Source organism: Diabrotica virgifera, chromosome 9 (genome assembly GCF_917563875.1).
Source record: "Diabrotica virgifera virgifera chromosome 9, PGI_DIABVI_V3a".
Classification (NCBI taxonomy): Eukaryota; Metazoa; Arthropoda; class Insecta; order Coleoptera; family Chrysomelidae; genus Diabrotica; species Diabrotica virgifera.
The window spans coordinates 91,547,374-91,569,601 of NC_065451.1; the positions used below are offsets into that span (position 1 = coordinate 91,547,374).

The following is a 22,228-nucleotide window of genomic DNA, read 5'->3' on the forward strand; positions in this document are numbered from 1 at the left end:
ATCGTAGACCGAGAGGTGATTTAATAGTGACTTATGAGTGTTAAACAATGCATTTGCGGTGGACTTATCTCATCTATTTACTCTTAACACAGATGAAAGACTAAGACGACGCCCCCTCAAGTTGTGCAGAGGAAATTTTCATTCACTCAACAGCATCCCTACTAAAGTTGTTTTAGCTCCAACAGTGAACAACTTTAAAAATCGTTTGGACGATCTCTAGGAGCGATGTTAAATTTTTATATGAATAATTTTTATGTTTTCTTTATGTATAAGATTTCGTTTCCGTTTACATACTCTGTATTAATTTATTGTTATATTTTTATTGGGCTTTATAATTGAAAAACCATTCTTTATTTGATCATGTTTCTACTGTCAATTCAAGAGCCATAAATCATTTTCAAAACAGTAACAATCTGATATTGCCCGACAGGAAATAAGTGCCATTATTTTAGTATCAGATGTAGATTTAGTATTAGTCTTTTCAATTATCTTGTAGAATATTCTTAATACAATTCCAATTTTTTTGTTTTATAATAATCATAAATCGACTTTTCAAATTTGAAGTCAATGCTATCCTAATGATTATTATAAATAAATTGGTGTTGAAAATCCTCGATGTTCATCTACCATTATTCTCGTCATAAAAATTGAATAAATATATTTTCGTGAGTACTGGCAAAGTTGTTTGGCAGAGTACTTATTTCTATGCTCCTTTTTGTGTGATTATATCATTCGATTTTTTAAACATAAAGCAGATACTAACGTAATATTATTTAAAAAAATCTTGGTAACATATCTACTACTTGAACGTTTGGATCAAAACTTTATAAACCTGGAACTGGGTGCAAAAAGCAATACAAAAACAACATAAACAACATTTAATATTAACAATACTTTAGGGAGTAGATTACTACATTTATACATTAGATAAAGATTTTGAATACTACTCGCCAATGTCTCTTTTTTTTTCTTAACACAAGATGCTATTTCTGCTTTTTAATCCTGTTGTCGTATACATATTGCATATTCATCAGTGTCGATCCGATAAAAAAGACCAAACTTAAAATTGCATCTTCGGCAGAAAAGCTTTTGTGGCAAGCTAAAAATTAGACCCATGAGGTGTTTGTAAGGTCTCCTTAATACTCAAAAATCCATGTATATTGTAGCCAGACATTATGATGGCACTGCATCTGCTCTTAACCTAAAAAAAATATCAACATAATAAATATAATAGACTAATATTTGAATATAATATGATATTAAAAAATAAAGATTAGTGTAAACATGATCTAACTAAATGTTAATATTGATTTATCAGCAGATTTTTGGAATTCCTTTGTGTGTTTAAAACATTTCGTAATTCTAATAACCAATAAACTTCGCCAATGGTTGAAGGAGTGAGAAATGTATGAATTGAGAAGCATGAGCCATTTCCAAGATCATTGCCTGTATAAAGCCAATATAAAGCAGGAGAGTTTAAAAAAAAATTGGAAAAGCTTTCTTTATGAGTTGTATGTTAAGGATAGTTCCTTGCCACCAGACGAAAATAAAAAAAAATGGTGGCTATTATATTAACGTAGGCGTAAAATGATGAAAAACATTATTTAAATACATTTTTAAAGACAAAAGAGAATTTAGCATTCCAACCGATAATTAAAAAAATCACAAAGTGCAAAATAAATCTGAACCAAGAACGAACTAACAATACAATCAAAGTTAGAAAAGGTGTATCATAAGGAGATGCATTGACCTGTATTTTTTTATCCCATTGGAGAAAAGCATCAGAGAGTCAAAACTAAAAGAACAAAATTTGTACAAATTATTAGCATTTGCATATGATGCCGATATCATAGCTAGAAGTAGAAGAGATAAGGTAGAAGCAGTTAACTTGATGGAAAGAGTAACACAAACTAAAGTAGAAGCCAGAGTTAGAATGCAGTGCAGGTAGCATAGGGCAATGTATTTCTTACCGGAGAATGGCCGACCACGTTGTCGGTTTGCCCCGAGCGGTGCATTAGGACCTGATTAAGAATCATAGCACTGGAATATACGCGCACACAATTGCTTACGGTTGTATACACGTACCTACCACTGTGCCGACATGAGCGGCATCCATGCGCATTCCGTAAAACTAACACTGTATTCTAACTCTGGCTTTTACTATAGTAGTGATGGGGTGCTCAAATACCAAGAGTAGACGAGTATCTGATTCCTAAAAGTGCTTGAGATACCTCGAGAACTTAAGCCAAAGTATTCGAATACTAGTTGACGAAGCGGTTGCTAGTTTATTAAGGTACTCGTACTCGATGTGGGTCTCAGTATTCGAATATCAGCGGCTATTTTTAAACGCGGATGATGTCTTCCAATATAAGCGAAGTTAGTTATATGATCCTTTTCATAGGCATTTTTCAGTGCGTCACAAATGATATAGAAAAAGGTAAGTCCGTGATAATACACATTAGTGATGTAACGAATATTCGTATTCGCATTCGAGAATATTCGCATTCGCATCCGCATTCGCGACATTTGTGCGAATGTTTTGCGAATATGAAAACCAGAAAAAAAAAATTTTAAAATAATATTAGGTTAATAAAATCAAAACCTATTCACTTCTCATCTTTTTTATTAAGAAAAGGTAACTTAACCTCAAACATGTAGCTACTCTCAAATGGAAATATGCAGGACACAACAGATGGAATGAAGCGATAACTCACTAGAGACCTTGGAACTACAAAAGAGGAAGGGGCAGACCACAGACGAGATGGTCGAATGACCTAAAAAGATACGCAGGGACCAGATCGACAGCGTTAGCACTGAACCGAGAAGAGTGGAAAAATAAGGGGGAGGCCTACGTTCAACTTTGAACAAATGAAGGGCAATAGATAGATAGAACTTAACCTTGTATAATCACATTATCAGCCTTCACTTTTTTTATTATTTGGTATTATGTAATAAAGTTTAAGGTTCAGATTGATTTACACTAAATATCAATTAACTTTTCATTATAAATTTAGAAAACATTACAAAAATAGAAACAAATTAAAAAAACTGAATATTCGCATTCGCATCCGCGAATGTCGATAGCAGATATTCGCATATGTTCAAAAAATGACATTCGTTACATCACTAATACACATTTATAACATTTATTCTAACATGACCTTTTAGTTAAATCTGACAGTTGTCACATTTTATTTGCAATTTGGCATAAAAACAAATCAATTGTGTTTATTGCATTTATAAAATGGTATTTTCTTTGATTTGTATAGTCTTATAAATTGTACAGATTATATTCGTAGATATATTATATAATTCGTAAATAATTTTTTTTTTCGATTATAGCGCCATCTATCGATAACTAGAATAAATGTTATAAATGTCTGTAATCACGAACGTGCCTTTTTTCTGTCACATACAATTTAATGCGTTAGAAAGAAATCGAAAAACTGTGACGCACTAAAAGATGCCTATGAGAAAGAGATTACAATATGTCCCTCTAAGTTAGAACCACAATATGGAAAAATCGTTTAATATTAATTTTACGAAAAAAATTATTCTTCATAAGTTCTGCAAGATGTAAAATCTAAAATACAATCATCAAATATTAAAATTTTTCAGTCGTACAGAGCAGTGGTGGGCAAAGTACGGCCCGCAGGCCAATTCCGTCCCGCGAATGTATTTAATCTGGCCCGCCGAGGGTCCATCAACATATGGATAGTATACATAATATAGCTTTAACACAAAATGCATTTTTTCTATAATTCTGGCCCTCCTATAGAATTTATTGAACTTTGTGGCCCCTATTAAAAAAGTTTGCCCACCACTGGTAGAGAGTTATGTCAAAAAATACGAATTTCGCTCAAAGTACCTTTATTTTTCACAACATCGAAAATTCTTATTAAGAAGAGTTGTTTAAAATTAAAAATTATGTTATAATATGCAATTAAACTCTTCCAATTGAAAAAAAAATTTATCAAATTATGGAGACTTAAAATTATTTTTATTTATGGTAACTCCGTTATTATTAATTTTACGAAAAATAGTTATTCTTTATAGACAGTTCTGCATGGTTTAAAAACTACGATGCAATCATAAGATATCATATGTTATCAATTCTATACAACGTATGTATGTCAAAAAATATGAAGTTCGCGATTTCAGTAGGTTTAGTCATGATACTATAAATAAAGAGATAGTATTTTCCCGTAGCGCAAATACGTCCGAGCTCGCGCATTGATGATGTAACTGGAGACCGGAAGTTGAATTTGAATTCTTGTTAAGTTGAATGGGATTTGTATGCATTATGTGATGAAATTATTTAATTAGCAAAATAAAATTAAACTTCAATGTATTCGAAAAGAATTAGGTGTCGAGATTCCAGTCAAAATAACTGTCAAAGATAAAATATAAAATACAACCGCGAACAATTCAAAGTAATCGGACATAACGAATGATTACGAACCATTACGAACTTGCCGGTCTCCAGTTACGTCACGACTTCCGGATGTGCATTATTATCTTGTTATTTATAGTATCATGGGTTTAGTGTGAGAGCCATTAACGAATATAAACATTAAAGACTGGGAGATATTATACAGAAGTTCAGCCTCGATTTTCTAAGTCCTGCCTTTTGCAATACTGGAAGTGTAGACGATGTACTTACAATCTGTGGAAACATCCACAAATTTCCTGTGACATTTTCCTGTAAAAATTAGATTTTTCCAAAAAATAAAAATAGGGTTTTGCGATGAATTTCTAAGTCCTGCTATATCCGTAGATAGACAGGATACTATCGATTTTATGAAGAAAATTTTTTGGGCAGGAGGGTTGCAAACGGGGTAACGGAGTATATATGTATACAAACATGTAAGAAAAATAATGAAATTTTCATGATTTTCTAGGTCCTGCCAACTAAAAAAATAAACATATTTATTTCAAAATGATCAAAAAAAATATTGGCATGACGTCTCCTAATGTTTAAGTATACTTGTCCCTTGGAAAATTCTGCGGAAAATTTTCACCCTGATTCCGTGATTTTCTTAGTCCTGCCTTTAAAAAGTTATAATACTCAAATACAATCAATACCTTTTCGGTACTCGGCAGGAAGGTTGAACGGTTCTTGTAAGACGGCAGGAGTCCTAGATTTGTAAGAAAATTCGTGAAAAAGTCAACGATTTTCTGAGTCATGCCATTTTGCACATGTTTCAAGAATCTTATTATAAGTCTATTTACAAAGAGGCAGGATGGTTTTATGGTTATTTTGTATACAGGGTGGAGCATTAGTGTGACAAAGTCCAATTACTCGTTTGTCGTAAAAAAGTTACGAAAAAAGTTATATAGGTAAAACATGGTCCACAGGTAGGACTACGATTTAACAGTATTTTCTAATATACAGGGCTACCCGTTTTCACAGGGTGACACAAATTTATGTTTTTTTAAATGGAATACCCTGTATATTTTTACATTTTTGGATTCTACTCGATGTTCTCTTTAATAAAATATAGTGTTTCGAAATATTATACGAGGTAGTTTAAAATATAATTACGTTTTTTTGTTAATTTTGTAGGAACATTCACACCCTATACATATTGTTAGTGATTTGATATCCAAATTTGTATTAATTTATGTTTAAACGATTTTTAATATAGTCTACTATTGTCAGTTATTAATAGTATACCAAAATGTTTAATTTTAATATACGGGGTTGGTTGAAACTCGGAATGAGTATTTTCTGAGTTTTCTTAAATGGGACACCCTGTATTTTAGTATTATAATAAAATGGTATTTTATGGTACCTTTTTATTTGTTAAGCATTTTCTGTACCATATTTATATATTAATTTCGGCAGTAAATTGATACAGACAGATTACTCAGGTGGTTTTTGGGGTTTCTGAACAAGAATGTCACATTAGAACAGATCTTTACCTAGTGCTCGGGGTGACTAATATACACGCCATATTCTTAAATTTCGAGGCTTTCAGACACTAAAGTGATGCAAGTAGATTACTCGAGGAGTTTTGTGGTTGCTGAACATGAATACGCCATCAGAATCGACCTCCAAAAACTCTCTAAATTCGAGATCAGTCACCCTAGGCACCAGGTGCTCCGAGGGTCGGTTGTAATGTCATATTCGTGTTCGGCCATCCCAAAAACCCTCGAATAATCTGTTTTCTTTAATTTACTGCCGATATCCCACGAAACTCTAGATGACGTGCCTTAGCAGCAACTCTGGGCACTAGGTGATTCGGAGGTCGGTTCTGCTTGCGTATTCGTAACTCCATAAACCTCCCAAATAACAAAATTTTGCCCTTAATACACTGATTTTGACAGGTTTATGGACTTTTGGATGCATGTTATGCACTAAAATGCAATTTCCACCCATTTTTATATTGTACACCTTGTATTTGAATTTGAAAAAAATTTTAAAAAAATAAAAAAAAAACGGCGTATTTGCCGACTTAAAGCAAGAGTAACTTTTAGTACTAGAATACCTCATAATTTAATACTCTACTCTCAAAAATGTCTAAAAATTTAAAGACCAATAAGTTATGAGATAAAATATCCGTTGATCTACCCAAGACGGATGCCTATGACCAGTACTAGAAATTCACAATTGATAAACTCGATTCATCTCTGGAAGAGAAATAAACGTAGCAGTTTTCGTTTTCCTAAATAGAATTTTTCTAAATTCTTTTAAACTCAAAAAACCAAAAAACGAAATTTTTCAAATCGATTTTTCTAGAACACTGCGTATTCTTCTGAGTTAAAGCAAAAGTACCTTTTAGTACAAAACTATCCCAGAATTTAATAATCCAGTGTCAGAAATGCTTAAAAGTTATGCTGGTCACTCACTTACGGATATCGAAGAGGCCGAGCGACTGACAGGCGGTTAATTGAAGCCAAAATCACCACATACATGCAGTTTTCGTAAAGGCGTTGGCACTCTCGATCACAAAACTGCGTGTGTGTGGCGTTTCAACTGCAGTTCATTAACTTAACTACTCAAATAACGGCCTTTAGTCCTGGCCTGCATGCCATAGCCTCTTCGATATCCGTAAGTGAGTGGCCAGCATAAGACAGAAAAGTTATTCGATAAAATATCTGTTTCCGTACCCAAAACGGACCCCTATGACTGATACTAAAAATTGACATTTGACAATTGACCTCTGGAAGATAAATAAGTGTACCAGTTTTCGTTTTTCCAAATAAAAGCGTTCTGCAGCTATTTTAAAGAAACTAATTACAAGACTTCGATATGCTTCTTCGAGACGAAGCATATCGAAGTAGAGGTCGTCCGCCAACCAGATGGTCTGATGACATCAAAAAGATCGACAAAAACCTGATGCAGACAGCACAGGACAGAAATGCATAAGACTGACGGAGACCTATACCCAGCATTGGATAGATCCGGATTGAATTATGACGATGATGAATTACAAGACGCCATCTTTAAAGAACTTTAGCTTTCCACGGAAGCATTTTTAAACTAGGTGAATTAAGTTAAATTTTCTTAAAATTATCCGAGGAATTTCCGGTTTTCGTTCGTTATGAGAGCTTCTGGACACCCTGTATAATATAATGGGTAGGTAAATTCCCTACTATAACCAATAAATTGTAAAATCTGTTTATTTACTTTTATTGCGTTTAATTAGATAAAAATATGATCTAATCACTTAAAATAAAGATGTTACAGTTTGCTATTAGATTTGAAAAGTGTGTAAAAATTCCGGACATTATTCAGGAAAATAATATTTAATAGTATACGATTGTTTTAATTGTATACAAATTAATTTTTTGTATTATTCATCTTTGAGGTTATCCTGCCAAGTTGTAAACGGTTTTAGATTAGTGTTTTTAAGCATACTCGACATGGTATGACTCAGAAAATTGTGGTGATATGAATATGTTTGTATAACACCATGAAATAATTTTACACACAATTTAATTTTTTTATACGAAATAACTATACAACCATCCTGCCTCTTTGAAAATAGATTTATATTAACCTTCTTGAGATATGTGCGAAATGGCATGACTTAGAAAATCGTGTAATTTTCCACAAATTTTCTTACAATTTTTTTAACTATATATAGTAAAAAAGGTGTAACTAAACATCCTGCCATTTTGAATAATGTCTACTGAAATTATTTATTTTATAACAAAATTTATTTTATGACTTAGAAAATCACGGAACCAGAGTGAAAATTGTATACAGAATTTTCCAAGAAACAAGTGCAGTTAAACATTAGGTGACGTCATGCCAACATTTTTTTTGGTCATTTTGAAATAAAATTGATTAATTTATTAAGTTGGCAGGACTTAGAAAATTATGAAAATTTCATTATTTTTATTACATGTTTGTATATCTGTATACTCCCTTAGTCCTTTTGCAACCGTCCTGCCCAAAAAATTTTCTTCATAAAATAGATAGTGTCCTGTTATTCTATGGATATGGCAGGACTTAAAAATTCATCGCAACTTCCAATTTTTTTTTTCATGGAAAATCTAATTTTCACAGGAAAATGTCACAGGAAACCCGTGGATTTTTCCACAAATTGTAAGTACCTTCTCTAACCTTCCAGTATTGCAAAGGGCAGGTCTTAGAAAATCGTGGTTGAACTTCTGTTAATATCTCCCGGTTTATTAAACAAATTAGGAATTGATGAATTTAAAACGGCATTTATTTTTTAAATTAACTTTAAAAATGAATAAGGTTCTCCAGTTCTCTGTATTTCAAAATTTTTTCGATTCTTAAAAGTTCTCGAGTACCGAGTTCTCGATCCTTGAAAGTATTCGATTCTGCTAATCACTACAAACTATTTAGTGGCTTAAAAATTAATGAATTAAAAACAAAAAAGATGAATTTGGGCAAATCAACATGAATGAATTCTACAGAACATAAGGAATATCAATATACAAGATAGGATATCGTAATATTGAAAATGTGATCAACTTGGCTGTTACTATCCAAAGTAATGCCAGGAAGACTAAAAGAAGTGGAATTTACTATTTTTGTTTGCAATAAGCCACAATTGCCCTATCTACAGTTGAGTCCGGGAATCTTTACCCGTGCGTCATCATTTAAAATTTAAAGCATACGAAATAAGTCGATGATAAGTCAGAAATTGAAATTTACTAAACGCAACAGCAAGTGACAGTAAGTGACTATAGTTTGCAGAATAAGCCAATTCTGTCGCTTATTCCCAACTAAAACAGTAAATTGATATGACAAAGTATTAATTTGGTAAATTAAAATAATAATTCTTCTGATTTATTCGTTTTATTCACTGATTTACCCCTTAGTAGACCGCAAGCTATAGTAGAAACACGACGGTCAACCGGATACTATATTAGCACCAAAAATTATTCTAATAATTTAATTTTATCTGACTCATTCATATTGACAATTCAGACATATAATATGCATTTAAACTAGATGACTTTAAAATGATATTGACAATATGGCATACATGTGAGCCACATAGTGCATCCACCAATGTGCGGACAGCTCCCATGTATGACATTAGATATATGAACTTCTAAAATGAAAATTAATTTCAAGTCACCTAATTTCCACTCCTCTTCAGATTTGGTTATAATTTGGAATACTCATAGTGGCTAATAAGGGAAACAAAAACACAAAATTTAAAATTTTTATCTCAAGCCGTTTCCAATGTATGGTTATGGAAAATTTTCCAAAAAAATCCAAAACACTGCGACCATACTTTATTGGAATGGTTGTAGAAGCTGTCCTAATTGAGCTAGAATGCTGGGAGAGGTGTCATTTTTCGGGGTCCGGACAAAAAATTCCCGGGACAAATAATCCCGGAAAAAATCCCCACATATTACCCCGGACAAAAAATCCCCACAAATAATCCCCGGACAAAAAATCCCCACAAACAATCCCGAACAGATAATCCCCACGATTTTTTTTGGGCAAAATATCTCAACAAATAATCCCGGACAAAAAATCCCCAAGAAATATTTTTGCCGAATAAAGTTGTCAAATGAATGCTTATAATCCAAGGATGGTACTAAAGATGAGAAATTTGGCCTAGGCTGTGTGTCCGTCCGACCGCGAATATTCCTCCGTCACTATAACAGGTAGAACGACAAATGAGGTGAAGAATGAACGGTTATAATCCAACGATGGTACTAAAAATGAGCAATTTGGTCCGTCGGTCTGCCTGACGCGAATATAACTCCTCCGTTACTGTACCAGGTAGAATGACAAATAAGGTGTCGAATGAAAGCTTATAACCAAGGATGGTACTAAAGATGATAAATTTGACCTAGGCTGTCTGTCCGTCCGACCGCGAATATTCCTCCGTCACTATATCAGGTAGAATAACAAATGAGGTGTAGAATGAAGGCTTATAACCCAAGGATGGTACTAAAGATGAGAAAATTGACCTAGACTGTCTGTCCGTCCAACCGCGAATATAACTCCTCCGTCACTATGCCTGCTAGAATGACACATGAGGTGTCAGATGAAAGCTTATAATCCAAGGATAGTACTAAAGATGAGAAATTTGGCCTAGGCTGTCTGTCCGTCCGACCGCGAATGTAACTACTCCGTCATTATGCCAGGCAGAATGACAAATGAGGTGTCGAATGAAAACTTATAATCCAAGGATGGTACTAATAAAGATAAGAAATTAGACCTAGGCTGTCTGTCCGTCCGACCGCGAATATTCCTCCGTCACTATACCAGTTAGAATGACAAATGAGGTGTCGAATGAAAGCTTATTTGGCATAAAAACAAATCAATTGTGTTTATTGCATTTATAAAATGGTATTTTCTTTGATTTGTATAGTCTTATAAATTGTACAGATTATATTCGTAGATATATTATATAATTCGTAAATATTTTTTTTTCGATTATAGCGCCATCTATTGACAACTAAAATAAATGTTATAAATGTCACCGACTAAATGTAATCACCGACGTGCGTTTTTCGTCACTTACAATTTAATGCGTTCGAAATAAATAGAAAAACTGTGACGCACTGAAAAATACTCATGAAAAGGACTCTAGAGTATATTAAATTATATACCAAGCAATTCTCATCAGATTGATCACTCCCAATGGCAAAATGTCTCAGTATACACTCTATAGACTATTAAGTTCAATACTATGCAGTTGTTTGGCTTTATTGTATGCAATTTAAACCAAGACATAGTTGTTTTTTATATATGTATATGTACATTTTTGTGATTTTAGCTTGTAGTTTGTATTGTGAAGACTTTATGTACTGGGCCTGAAGATGAGGCATAAATTGTAAGCCTCGACACCGGTTGCCCCACCATTATGTAACAACTATTAAAATACAAGCTTAAGATTGCGAGTATCGACTCAATTCCTATATCCAATTGTATAATGGACTCGCATTGGCAACCCTTTCATCATTTGAACAATTTTATAGATGCTTTTTTAAAGCTTAGGATGTAATCTTTAAAATGCACTAATTTATTTTAATTTAAAAATGAAATAGACTATTTCTTTTTGAAAATATAAAGAAAGATAACAAAAATGTAATACTAAAACCGAAAATTACCAGCTAAAAAATGTTAACTTTTAAAACTTACCAAAAATACTTAATAATAAAAAAACATTTAATATACGCTTCAACAATAATAACTGTTCAACAAAAAATTTTTAGTTCTTAAACACTATGTCTGCTTAACTTGGAACCTATTGATAACTTTTTTACTATCAGTTTTACGAAAAAAAGTTATTCTTAATAAAATACACTGCATCATATTTAATCTAAGATACAACCATCAAATATCCGATTTTATTAATTTTATAGTTGATTGGTTACATAGGGCCCAAATTATACAATTTGCTACCGGATAATTTAAAACAATTTGAAAATTACAAAAAACATATAGGGGAGTGCAATTAGAACGAAAACATGCATTGTTTCGGAAAAATTGGTCGCTAATTGTTTATTAATTGTTTAAACAATAACAATAGTTTTGTATAAATAATTTTAAAAATATCATTAAAGTCATCATTTTACTTTGATCAAATATATTTCTATTTTGTTTTTGATTATGCTGAATCCGAATATGGCATTGCAATTTGAAAATTCTTATACAGAAGATCTTATACAGTATGTCTGCGTAGCTAGGAACCACATGGAAAACTTTTTTATTATCAATTTTACGAAAAAAAGTTATTCTTCATAAAATGCTCTGGATAGTCAAAAATCTAAAACTCAACCATCAGATGTCAAATTTTGGCAATTTTATACGAGTTATGTCAAAAATATGAATTTCGTTAAAGAGTAAAGTACCTTCATATTCCAGAATATTAAAAAATGCTATTATGAAAAGTTGGTTGAAATTAAGAACTATGTTTAAATATACAATTACATCATTCTAATCGAATTTTTTTTATTTTTTCTCAAATTACGGATACTCCTCATCATTTTATTACAATTATGATAACTATTTTATTATCACTTTTACGAAAAAAAGTTATTTTTCATAAAATGCTCTCCCTGATCTAAAATCTAAGATACAACCATCAGATATCAAACTTTTTTAATTTTATGCGAGGTATATAAAAAATATGAATTTTTCTTAAGAGTTAAGTGCCTTTATTATTCACAATATTTTAATTAGAAAGATGTAATTGAACACTAAAACAATTTTTTTAATTCCAAACAACTTTTCTTGATAACAATTTTCGATATTGTGAAATGTAAAGGTACTTTACCCTTGAATAAATTCATATTTTTTGACATACCTCGTATAAAATTAATTAAATTTAATATTTGATGATTTCATCTTACGAGTATATACCAGGGGGACCAAACTGTGGCTCGCGAGCCACATGTGGCTCTTTGAAGGATTATTTGTGGCTCTCAATAAATAATGTCCTGAATTACTTTTAATTTTTGTGTTTCAAAATGTCTTAAATTACTAACAACAAATTTAAATAACTAAGTGTAACATTAGGACTTTGACAAGGAAACCCCTTCACCGTTGCTATTCAATTTGACCTTAGAATATGTAATAAGTAAAATATCATCTATCCCGTGGACTTACCGGGTCACAAATGAGGAGTAGAAAAATGGGGAAGAACCGAGAGGTACTAATTCCCCATCAAATCTCGAAAGTTGGAATACTTTGGACATATTTTGCGAAATGAATCCAGATATGGCCTCCTACAAGCCATCCTGCAAGGAAAAATAGTTGGAAAGCGAGGTCCAGGAAGAACATCCTAAAGATCCTTAGAATCTGGTTCAACACAACATCTGTGCAGCTTTTTCGCGATGCTGCAGATAAAATAAAGATTGCCATGATGCTCGCCAACATTCGTCACTGACAGGGGGATTTGCGAATCGAGGATCAAATTGCTGGAATTTGATGATGATCTAGATGCAGTCTCCCATTCTACAATAGACTTGAGAGAGGTGAGAGACGTGACAACTCGAGGAAGAAATAGGTAGTCAGGGCCTTCGAATAAATGAAGAGAAGACGAAATACAACTGAATTGGTGACTCTGTATGGTACTGAAAACATCGTCAGACATATAAAAGCTTAGATAAGATGGACAGATCATGTAGTAAGATCAGAGGAAGACAGAGTGTTAAATACAGTGTTTTTTGATTTCGGTAGATCAGTAGGCCGTCCCAGAAAAAGATGGAAGGATGATGAAGAATCGAAGTACCCTGAATTAGTAAAGGCGGCTTATAGCATTATTTGAAACAACGATGTGAACCATTTTACTTCACTTTAAAATTCGTGAAATCCAAACAGTGAGAGAAACATTTGATACCTTTTTCACATTTAAATAATTGTTTAGTTGCGGCTCCCGAAAAATTTCAAATTTTGAAAAATGGCTCGGACTATCAAAGAGCTTGGCCACCCCTGTAATATAATATAGTTATTCTATTACTATTATTTTTTTAACGTACGTTTTGCTGAGACAACTCCTATCGATATGAGATTTTTTTTGTTATTGCACACACATTTTTTACAAAAAGTTTTACAATTTTAACGTCCACTGTTTGAATTGTCTGCCGAATGATAACCTTCATCTTTAAATCTATGCAAGTTATCATCATCTATATTATCTACGTAATGTCTAATCGATCTATATATATCGTTAGAGTAACTATGTCGACTTGTATTATACGATACCCATAAATTGGCAGCTTTATGATTGGAATATTTGTTAAAATTAGTATTTTTGCCGGTATTATGCTACGGCTCTAGGGGCGAGATATTGATGCTAGCAGTAGCCGTAAAACGAACTTAAGGTTCCGCGGAACGGGATAGGAATAGCCGAACTGTACCGACTACAGGACTTGTGCGTAGTCGGTTCAGTTCGGCTATTCCTATTCCGTTCCGTGGAACGTTAAGTTCGTTTTACTGCTAGCGTCAATTTCTCGCCCGTGGAGCCGTTCGCTAAGTATTATAATTACGGCTATTATTGCTGCCGCTACTACTGCTAATACCGCTTCCACTTGCACCGCTATTGCGACCACTAGTATTTGAACTTTTGTCTTTTTGTGGTACACTTTTATAATCTGATGTATATTTTTTAGACATGATGCTTCTTTACTTTCGCGCTCTCTTTCTTTGTAACTCGTATTTTCTTTATTTTCTATCTTTATTATTGTGGTACAGACAGGAGAAACAGCAGGTAAATAACAGTGTAATGGTGTTATTTTCGTACTTTACTCACTAACGACGGTTATAAAGAGCTTGTATTTATACTGTTTGTATATGTACTACTACCATTACGCAAGTTATATTGATGTAAGTAGGAAGGATCGTGTATATAGAGACAATAAAAACATATATTTTTAGCAACGTATATAATTTTTATAACACTAACGATGTAATATAATATGAAATGTATAAATATATGTATGTATAAAAATATAAAAAATTTTAATATAAATATTTGGTTATATAACAACGATTAATAATAATTATAACGAGGATTAAAAATATAATACGTTATAATATAATAACTAGAAAGAGCACTCATACATTACAAATAAGATTCACCTTCAATAAATTAAATCTAATATGTAAGTGACCTTTCTTGATAATAATAATATATGGATGCAGCGTAAATAAATACTTTCATAATACATGATAAATAAAAAATATCTAGTTAATACTTTACAAATACAATAATAGTGTGCGTAAAGCTAATAAATATCAAAAATTAAAAAAGCAATATGTAAATTTGTATCAAATATATAGTATAATGTATAAAAAATTACTAAATAACATGAACACATTCAATTATTGCATATAATGTTATATTATACTCCGTCTACCGAACAGACGAAGTAATCACGTGAATAAATAAAAATATTTCTTTAAAATACCTTAACTCACGCCCTTGTACACAATACCGATCACAAGGTATTCGGTATTGGTGTTATCAGAATTATGTACAAGGGTAGAAGTTAAGGTATTTTAAAGAAATATTTTAATTTATTCACGTGATTACTCCGTCTGTTCGGTAGACGGAGTATAGAATTAGTCAATGTCTCTGTATCATGGTACTGATCTTTCTTTTTCTTTTCGCAACTTATCTTTTTCTCTTTTTTGTTTCACATACACAATTAAATTTGCACTATACGTAGCTCCAGGTTTGGGCGTTTTAGTAATGACTGTATTATCTTTATTAAATACATAAGACAATTTTAATTGTGCATATATTTTAATACTCTCGTGATCTATTAACCTATCTTTGGGATCTTTCAAATAATCGTGAATTAATGTCGACAAACAAGTTTTACAACACAACATACGCAATTGTGGTGTTATTTCTATCTGTATCTTAGTGTGACATTTGGCACACATTGGGCAAACTCTTCTGCGATTATCTTCATGGTGTGTAGCACGTTGATATGGAGTATCGTGATTTGTTGGAATTTTATACGTTTTTCTTACTATCGGGCGATCTTCCGTTGGAAGACTAGGATCATACTCTATTTCTGAATCAGAAGGTGGATCTTTATTTGATGCGTCAATAGATGTGATTCTAGTCATTTGTTGTTTTGGAATTATAGGTTCTTTAAATAATATTATATCGTTATGTGATGTCGAAGCGTCGCGTCGGTAGGATACTCCATAGATTTGATGCTTATAGTCGATGTCGACTTTTTAAATTTCTTTATAGTTTTTGTTAATTTTTTTTGTTTACAGTTTTGCATCATAGGTACTTTAGAATTATTGTCGTCGTCTGTTGACGAAGATGAATATTCAACGTATCTACGTTTATCGTGTCTTTGTTTGCCGCTTTTTTCTTGTTGTACCTTATTATTAGATCCCAAATCATCAAATTCATCAATATTCTCGATATCCGATGGCATCGGGGTTGTCTGATGAATTTTTTTCATCATCTTCTACATGCTGATTATAATAAGGTATGTTAGTTACTGATGGCGTGTCTATTGTATTGATTATTATATCTTTATTTTTTTTATTGTTTTGTGCCATATTTCGACGACAATGATGATGATGATGATGCTGCTGCAACAACTACTTTATCGATTGTATTAGATAAAGATACACTGTCTTCGTAATCTTTTAACGGTGTTTAATATTTTTCCAATTGTTGTTGATTAGTTTTATATTGTATACAAGTCTCGATCTGTTGATTAAATAACGATTCAATTTTAAATTTGTCCGTCTCCAAATCTAATTTTTCATACATCCATTCATTGTCAGATTGAGAGTCGTACTCGTTACTTTCACTATCATCACTATTGCTACTACTACTACTCGATAGATACATTATATCATTATCGTCATCATCATCATCATCATCATTATTATTATCATCTTTGTCGTCGTAACTATCATTCTCTTTATAAACATTTAAAAATCTATTAATTTTTCGACAATTATTAATTGTCGAATTAATAATGTGTAATTGTGTAATTAATAATTAAGCTTCGACAAATGTATAGATATTAAATTTTTCAGAATCTGTTTGGCACCAAGCGTCAATATTATTTATATCGTTAAAAGTAATGCGTGTTTTAAAATCTACGAGTGCATCATCCATTAATGATGCCATCGAAGCATCACGTATGACCGGATTTTGAGCCATGGAATAAATAATTGGATCAACACATCGTAAAATAATCAGATAAATGGCTCCGGTCAATGCTATCGGTGTAGATTCTTCAAAATTGATTTTAAATGATGGCGTCGTGTATTTCGTTTCTTATTACTTTTAACATTTGTTGATATTTTGATCGTAAAGCTGGCATTTTTAAATGTAACGAATTAATGCTGGTTATATCTTTATATTTCTTAATAAATGCTTGCACGTGATCTATCGTTATTGTCGATCCTCCAGATAATATCGCATTTTCGTCGATATATGCTGCAAATAATTTGCAGACCGTCGTAAATATATCGGCGATAGATTTTTGTAACGATGAAAATGATTTTCTATACGAATTTTGAAACCCAGGTATATTTTTAAAAATGGTTAACAATTCAGGTTTTGTAAATTTAATCACGTCAGCATCGAATTGCTTAGTCTCTAGCATATATCTTTCGTACCTATTCGTTATAAATTTTTGTATCTCTTTTGCCTGTTCTATGATCGCCCGTGTCGTATGTGGACACAAATAGTGATGTATGTTACATTTCATCATTATATAGAAGGGTCATTCCATTTCAAATCACTCAATTTTGGAGCAAAAAAAATTTTGGACCTCCGATTTGTCTGAAAATTGGTATATAGCTTCTGCGGGACGTACAAATAAGATATTTAAGGTCAAAAAATCTTCTTCTTCTTTTTTTCTCAAAATGTTATTTTATGCGATTTTACAGTGATTTGGTGTTTATTTATACAAATTTGCATTTTCTATCGTAAAGTATCAATGAAAAACATAATATTTTAATAGAATGGACTCAAAAATGTCATTATATGGCATTATAACAAGTTACTTTGATTCAAAACAAGCTTTTCATCAAATTTTATAGTGTAGAAAACGTTAAAATACCGTTTTTTACATTTTTCTCCATTCCCAAAATACATCATAATCGATTTGGCTGAAAATTTGCCCACAGATAGACAAAACATAGGACTTTAAGTGGTGAGAAGGATTTGAATTATATTACAATACCAAAAAAGTTACATGCAATATTATAGTCAAAAATATAGGCGTCTACTGTAAGTAAAATTAACTCGAAAATATCGACCTCACGACAAAAATTGTTAAAAAGAAATTGTAATAATTGTAAATACGATTTATTTGGAACAATTTCAGTTCCTACCATTTTTGTCGAAAAGTTAAAAATGGCGGAGATATTGAGCCAAACAGGTTCTCCTTTAAAATCATGATGGCGGCTAACGTAACGGAGGAATTCATTCGTGATTTTAAATTTAGGCTACTATTGACTCCCTTAAAGATCAGAAAAATAAAATTTTGGGCAGCTCGGCATTCAAGGTCAAATGCTATCCCGACTGGACTAATACATACTTTTGAGTCTGATATTACTGCATGTAACTTTTTTGGTATTGTAATATAATTCAAATCCTTCTAACCACTTAAAGTTCTATCTTTTGGATACCTGTGGGCAAATTTTCAGCCAAATCGATGATGACGTATTTTGGGAATGGAGGAAAATGTAAAAAACCGTATTTTAACGTTTTTTACACTATAAAATTTGATCAAAAACTTGTTTTGATTCAAAATAACTTGTTATAATGCCATATAATGACATTTTTGAGTCCTTTCTATTAAAATATTATGTTTTTCATTGATACTTTACGACAGAAAATGCAAATTTGTTTAAATAAACACTAAATCACTGTAAAATCGCATAAAATCACATTTTGAGAAAAAAAGAAGATTTTTTGACCTTAAATATCTTATTTGTACGTCCCGCAGAAGCTATATACCAATTTTCAGACAAATCGGAGATCCAAAATTTTTTGCCTGAGTGATTTGACATGGAATGTACCAGAACCATAACGATAATAAGGCATTATATTTACTTGAATCGCGTTCTTTATATGTACCAACGTCATTAATTATTGCTTGAAACTTTAATTTGATATGCAACAGACTGTATCCTGAAATATACGTGGGTTCTGCAAAATCTATATATTGTGACAATTCTGTTTGTAGGGCACGATCGGTAAGCCAGCTACAGGTTATTTTCAATAGTGTCTTTATATATCCATTCTTTTCGCCATCATTCCACGTAAGTAAATCCGTAGAGTCTAAACAATAATAAGCACGTGCATACAATTTCTATTGTGCCAGCATTAAACAATTCAGTTTTTTTCGTTATTTTGCCATCGTTTCTATAATATTTAGTTAATAGATAGGTTATAATAAGGTTTACAAACACGAGGTATTGCACCTGCTACGCAATAATATTGAGCTATATAAAAATTGACATCGTTAATTTTCGGGTATGTCATGTACGGTTTAACGACACTAATAATATTGGTATCATGAGCATTAGGTTCAACAACAATACCCGAAGACGGCACTATACTGTGATCAACAGAACGTCCAACATCATTTATCGTACCATCTTTAAACTTGTAATTAGTTTGATTATTCTTATTATTATTACTATTGTTGTTATGCAACATTTCTTGAAGATCACCGAGTCCTAAATCGATTAAATTATCAGGAATAGTGATTGCATCGAGATGAAAAAAATCTGCCAAGTTTAAAGATGGATTTAATGAGTTTGTACCTCCTGTCGTCAACCCTAATTCGTTTACTAAATCTTCCAATACGGTACGTTTCGGCTCGACGTGTTGTGTCGATTCTACTAAACTAGTAGTTCTTTGTTGTACCGTATTGGTCGTATTACAAACGTTCGACCCAATATTATTCGTTAAATTTTGAAAAGTATAATTTGATAAAGTATCAGTAGTATATGCTAAAGAGACATTACCTTTATGATGCGTCATTGGTTGGTGTTGCTGTTGTGGTGGTGGTTGTTGTGGCTGTGGTGCAACAATAGTAGATCCGGACATTGTACCTATAGATTTGGGATAATTTTGCTCCGTAAAATATTCATATTTACATGCCGAAGTCTGATTAGGATAATAAGGATATTGAGACGATGTATAATAAGGATTTATCAAAGGTTGTTGGTGTTGTTGTTGAAATTTAGGTTGTTGATGAGGATACGATATAGTAGACGGAAAATTTGCTGGGTAAATAGGATGTAATTGTGAATTAGTTTTTTGTTGGTACGTCCGGATGTGTTGTTGGGGTCGCTGATAAGCGTATTGCTGATTTTGTTGCTGTTGCTGCACCTGTTTCTGCATAGGTAACCGAATGTTACAAGGCGTAGATTTGTGTTGTAGATTGTGCATTATATTTTTGAGGTGATATCTGTAACAAATTAAACAAATATTAATATATAATCGTCATAAAATATCGTTTTTTTTTTACAAAAATTACGACTCGATAAAATAATTCAATAAAAATGGCATACTATGTACAATATAAATATTATCATTATTATTATGTATCGGTGTATATAAAATTTAATAAATTATATAAAATTTTAAAATAAAACAAATCCAAAGTATAATTAGGTATTTAGTAGGAAACAATAAATTATCGAATAATATTGTGTAAAACAATCAACTAATTTAATGCACCAGCATATATGCACTTATATAGACGTCGACATCGGAAATCATCTAACCCCCTCCTTGTAATTTCAATTATCAAAATCATAACAAGTGGTGACAAATGCACGTACACCCACTGTGCTGCACCAGTTGCGATAATTAGATTATTATCTTTACATGACACTCTTGCGAAAAAACCACTTCAGTTTCCCCATTTAATTGCACGTTATTTATCCAATAAATGTAAATATTCCGTATTTGCATTTTTTAATTGCTGATAATTCTCTAAAGTAAAGTGCATAAACGACCTACTTGTAATTATTATGGCAGCATATTATACTGTTTACATAATCGATATTATGCGTTAACCATATGCATAAATTGCATCTCAACCACATCCTGGTACAAAGTAGTTTATTTATATTATTTCTCGCAATTTGCACGGACTCACGTTCTTTAGTTTATCATACGTTCGTGTACATGCATTCCATCTCGAAAATAGCTAACAATCGTCGTTAAGATATAGTGAGTTCAGCATCACCTCATTTTGATTTTCCCAATAACAAGTTACTAATTTTCTACATTTGGTACCACACAACGATTAGGTACAAATTAGGTATAAATATCGTATAAATTTGGTATAAATTCGGTATAAATTACAAATATGCTCTCAAGGAAAAACAATTATGTAAAAAGAGTGGGTATAAATTATGAATACCGATTGTGGACATTTCCGTTTAAAGTCGCACCGTGAATCGTGACATTTTCCTAAACGCTATCTGAATCATTTCGATAATCGTTTCCGATTATTTAAATAATAGGTATGTATATAAAAATAGGTATACTTAAAATCGATTAGTATACCGTGAAAATCATTATCGAGACGCGTATATACGATGCCTATAAGTTCTATGTTTGAGGAAAAAAGATCGTCGAAAGGGTATAAGAATATACTAATGAATCATATCGTCATTCATCCAGACGCTATGAGTATAATGTACGAGGACGATGATGCACCATCCACCACGCGTCCCTTACGATCTCGACGCGACGCTATGCAATCGTACAAAAATTATCATTTTTGGCGATCGAAATTCGATAAAGTACAAAATCCTTTAGGGCTAATAAACGTAAACGATGGTTTACGATGGTCAAATTTTCATAAATGTTCTTGTTTTCGATATACGCGTCTTTTCGATATTATGAATAAACTACTACACTTGTGTCTGGAAAAGATACAATGTCCGTAAAAGATGGTTTATGTACGTAAATGAAGAGAATAATACTTATATTGATGATAATAGTAATAATAATAATAATCATATTTCTCTTATCGTGCGAAACGATTCACAGAAACATGCGCTCGCATCCCTATCTATCCGTATTATACCCCCACCATTCCTACATCTCTATATAACGGGCTTTAATAATTGTGCAATTTGTAGTTTACGAGTTGATCTCGTACAAGAAACTTACAATACAAATAATAATAATAGTATTTTAACTACATCGCCACCACACAATAACCATCAACAACAAGACGAAGAGATAGAACAAGAAGAAGAAGACGTTAGAAGAATACCGTTTCCAGTTTTCGAGGCATATTTATTAAC

The 22,228-nt window shown here is 32.1% G+C and overlaps 1 protein-coding gene across 1 annotated transcript; it reads right to left on the bottom strand.

Moving 5' to 3' along the window:
• Positions 1–863: 863 nt before the first annotated feature.
• Positions 864–20,375, bottom strand: LOC126892953 (putative cyclin-dependent serine/threonine-protein kinase DDB_G0272797/DDB_G0274007). The gene is made up of 2 exons (XM_050662896.1): positions 19,925–20,375; positions 864–1,201 (listed from the first exon to the last, which is right to left on the bottom strand). Exons 1-2 carry the CDS (start codon positions 20,349–20,351, stop codon positions 1,197–1,199), a joined length of 432 nt encoding a protein of 143 aa, XP_050518853.1. The 5' UTR covers positions 20,352–20,375; the 3' UTR covers positions 864–1,196.
• Positions 20,376–22,228: the final 1,853 nt, after the last annotated feature.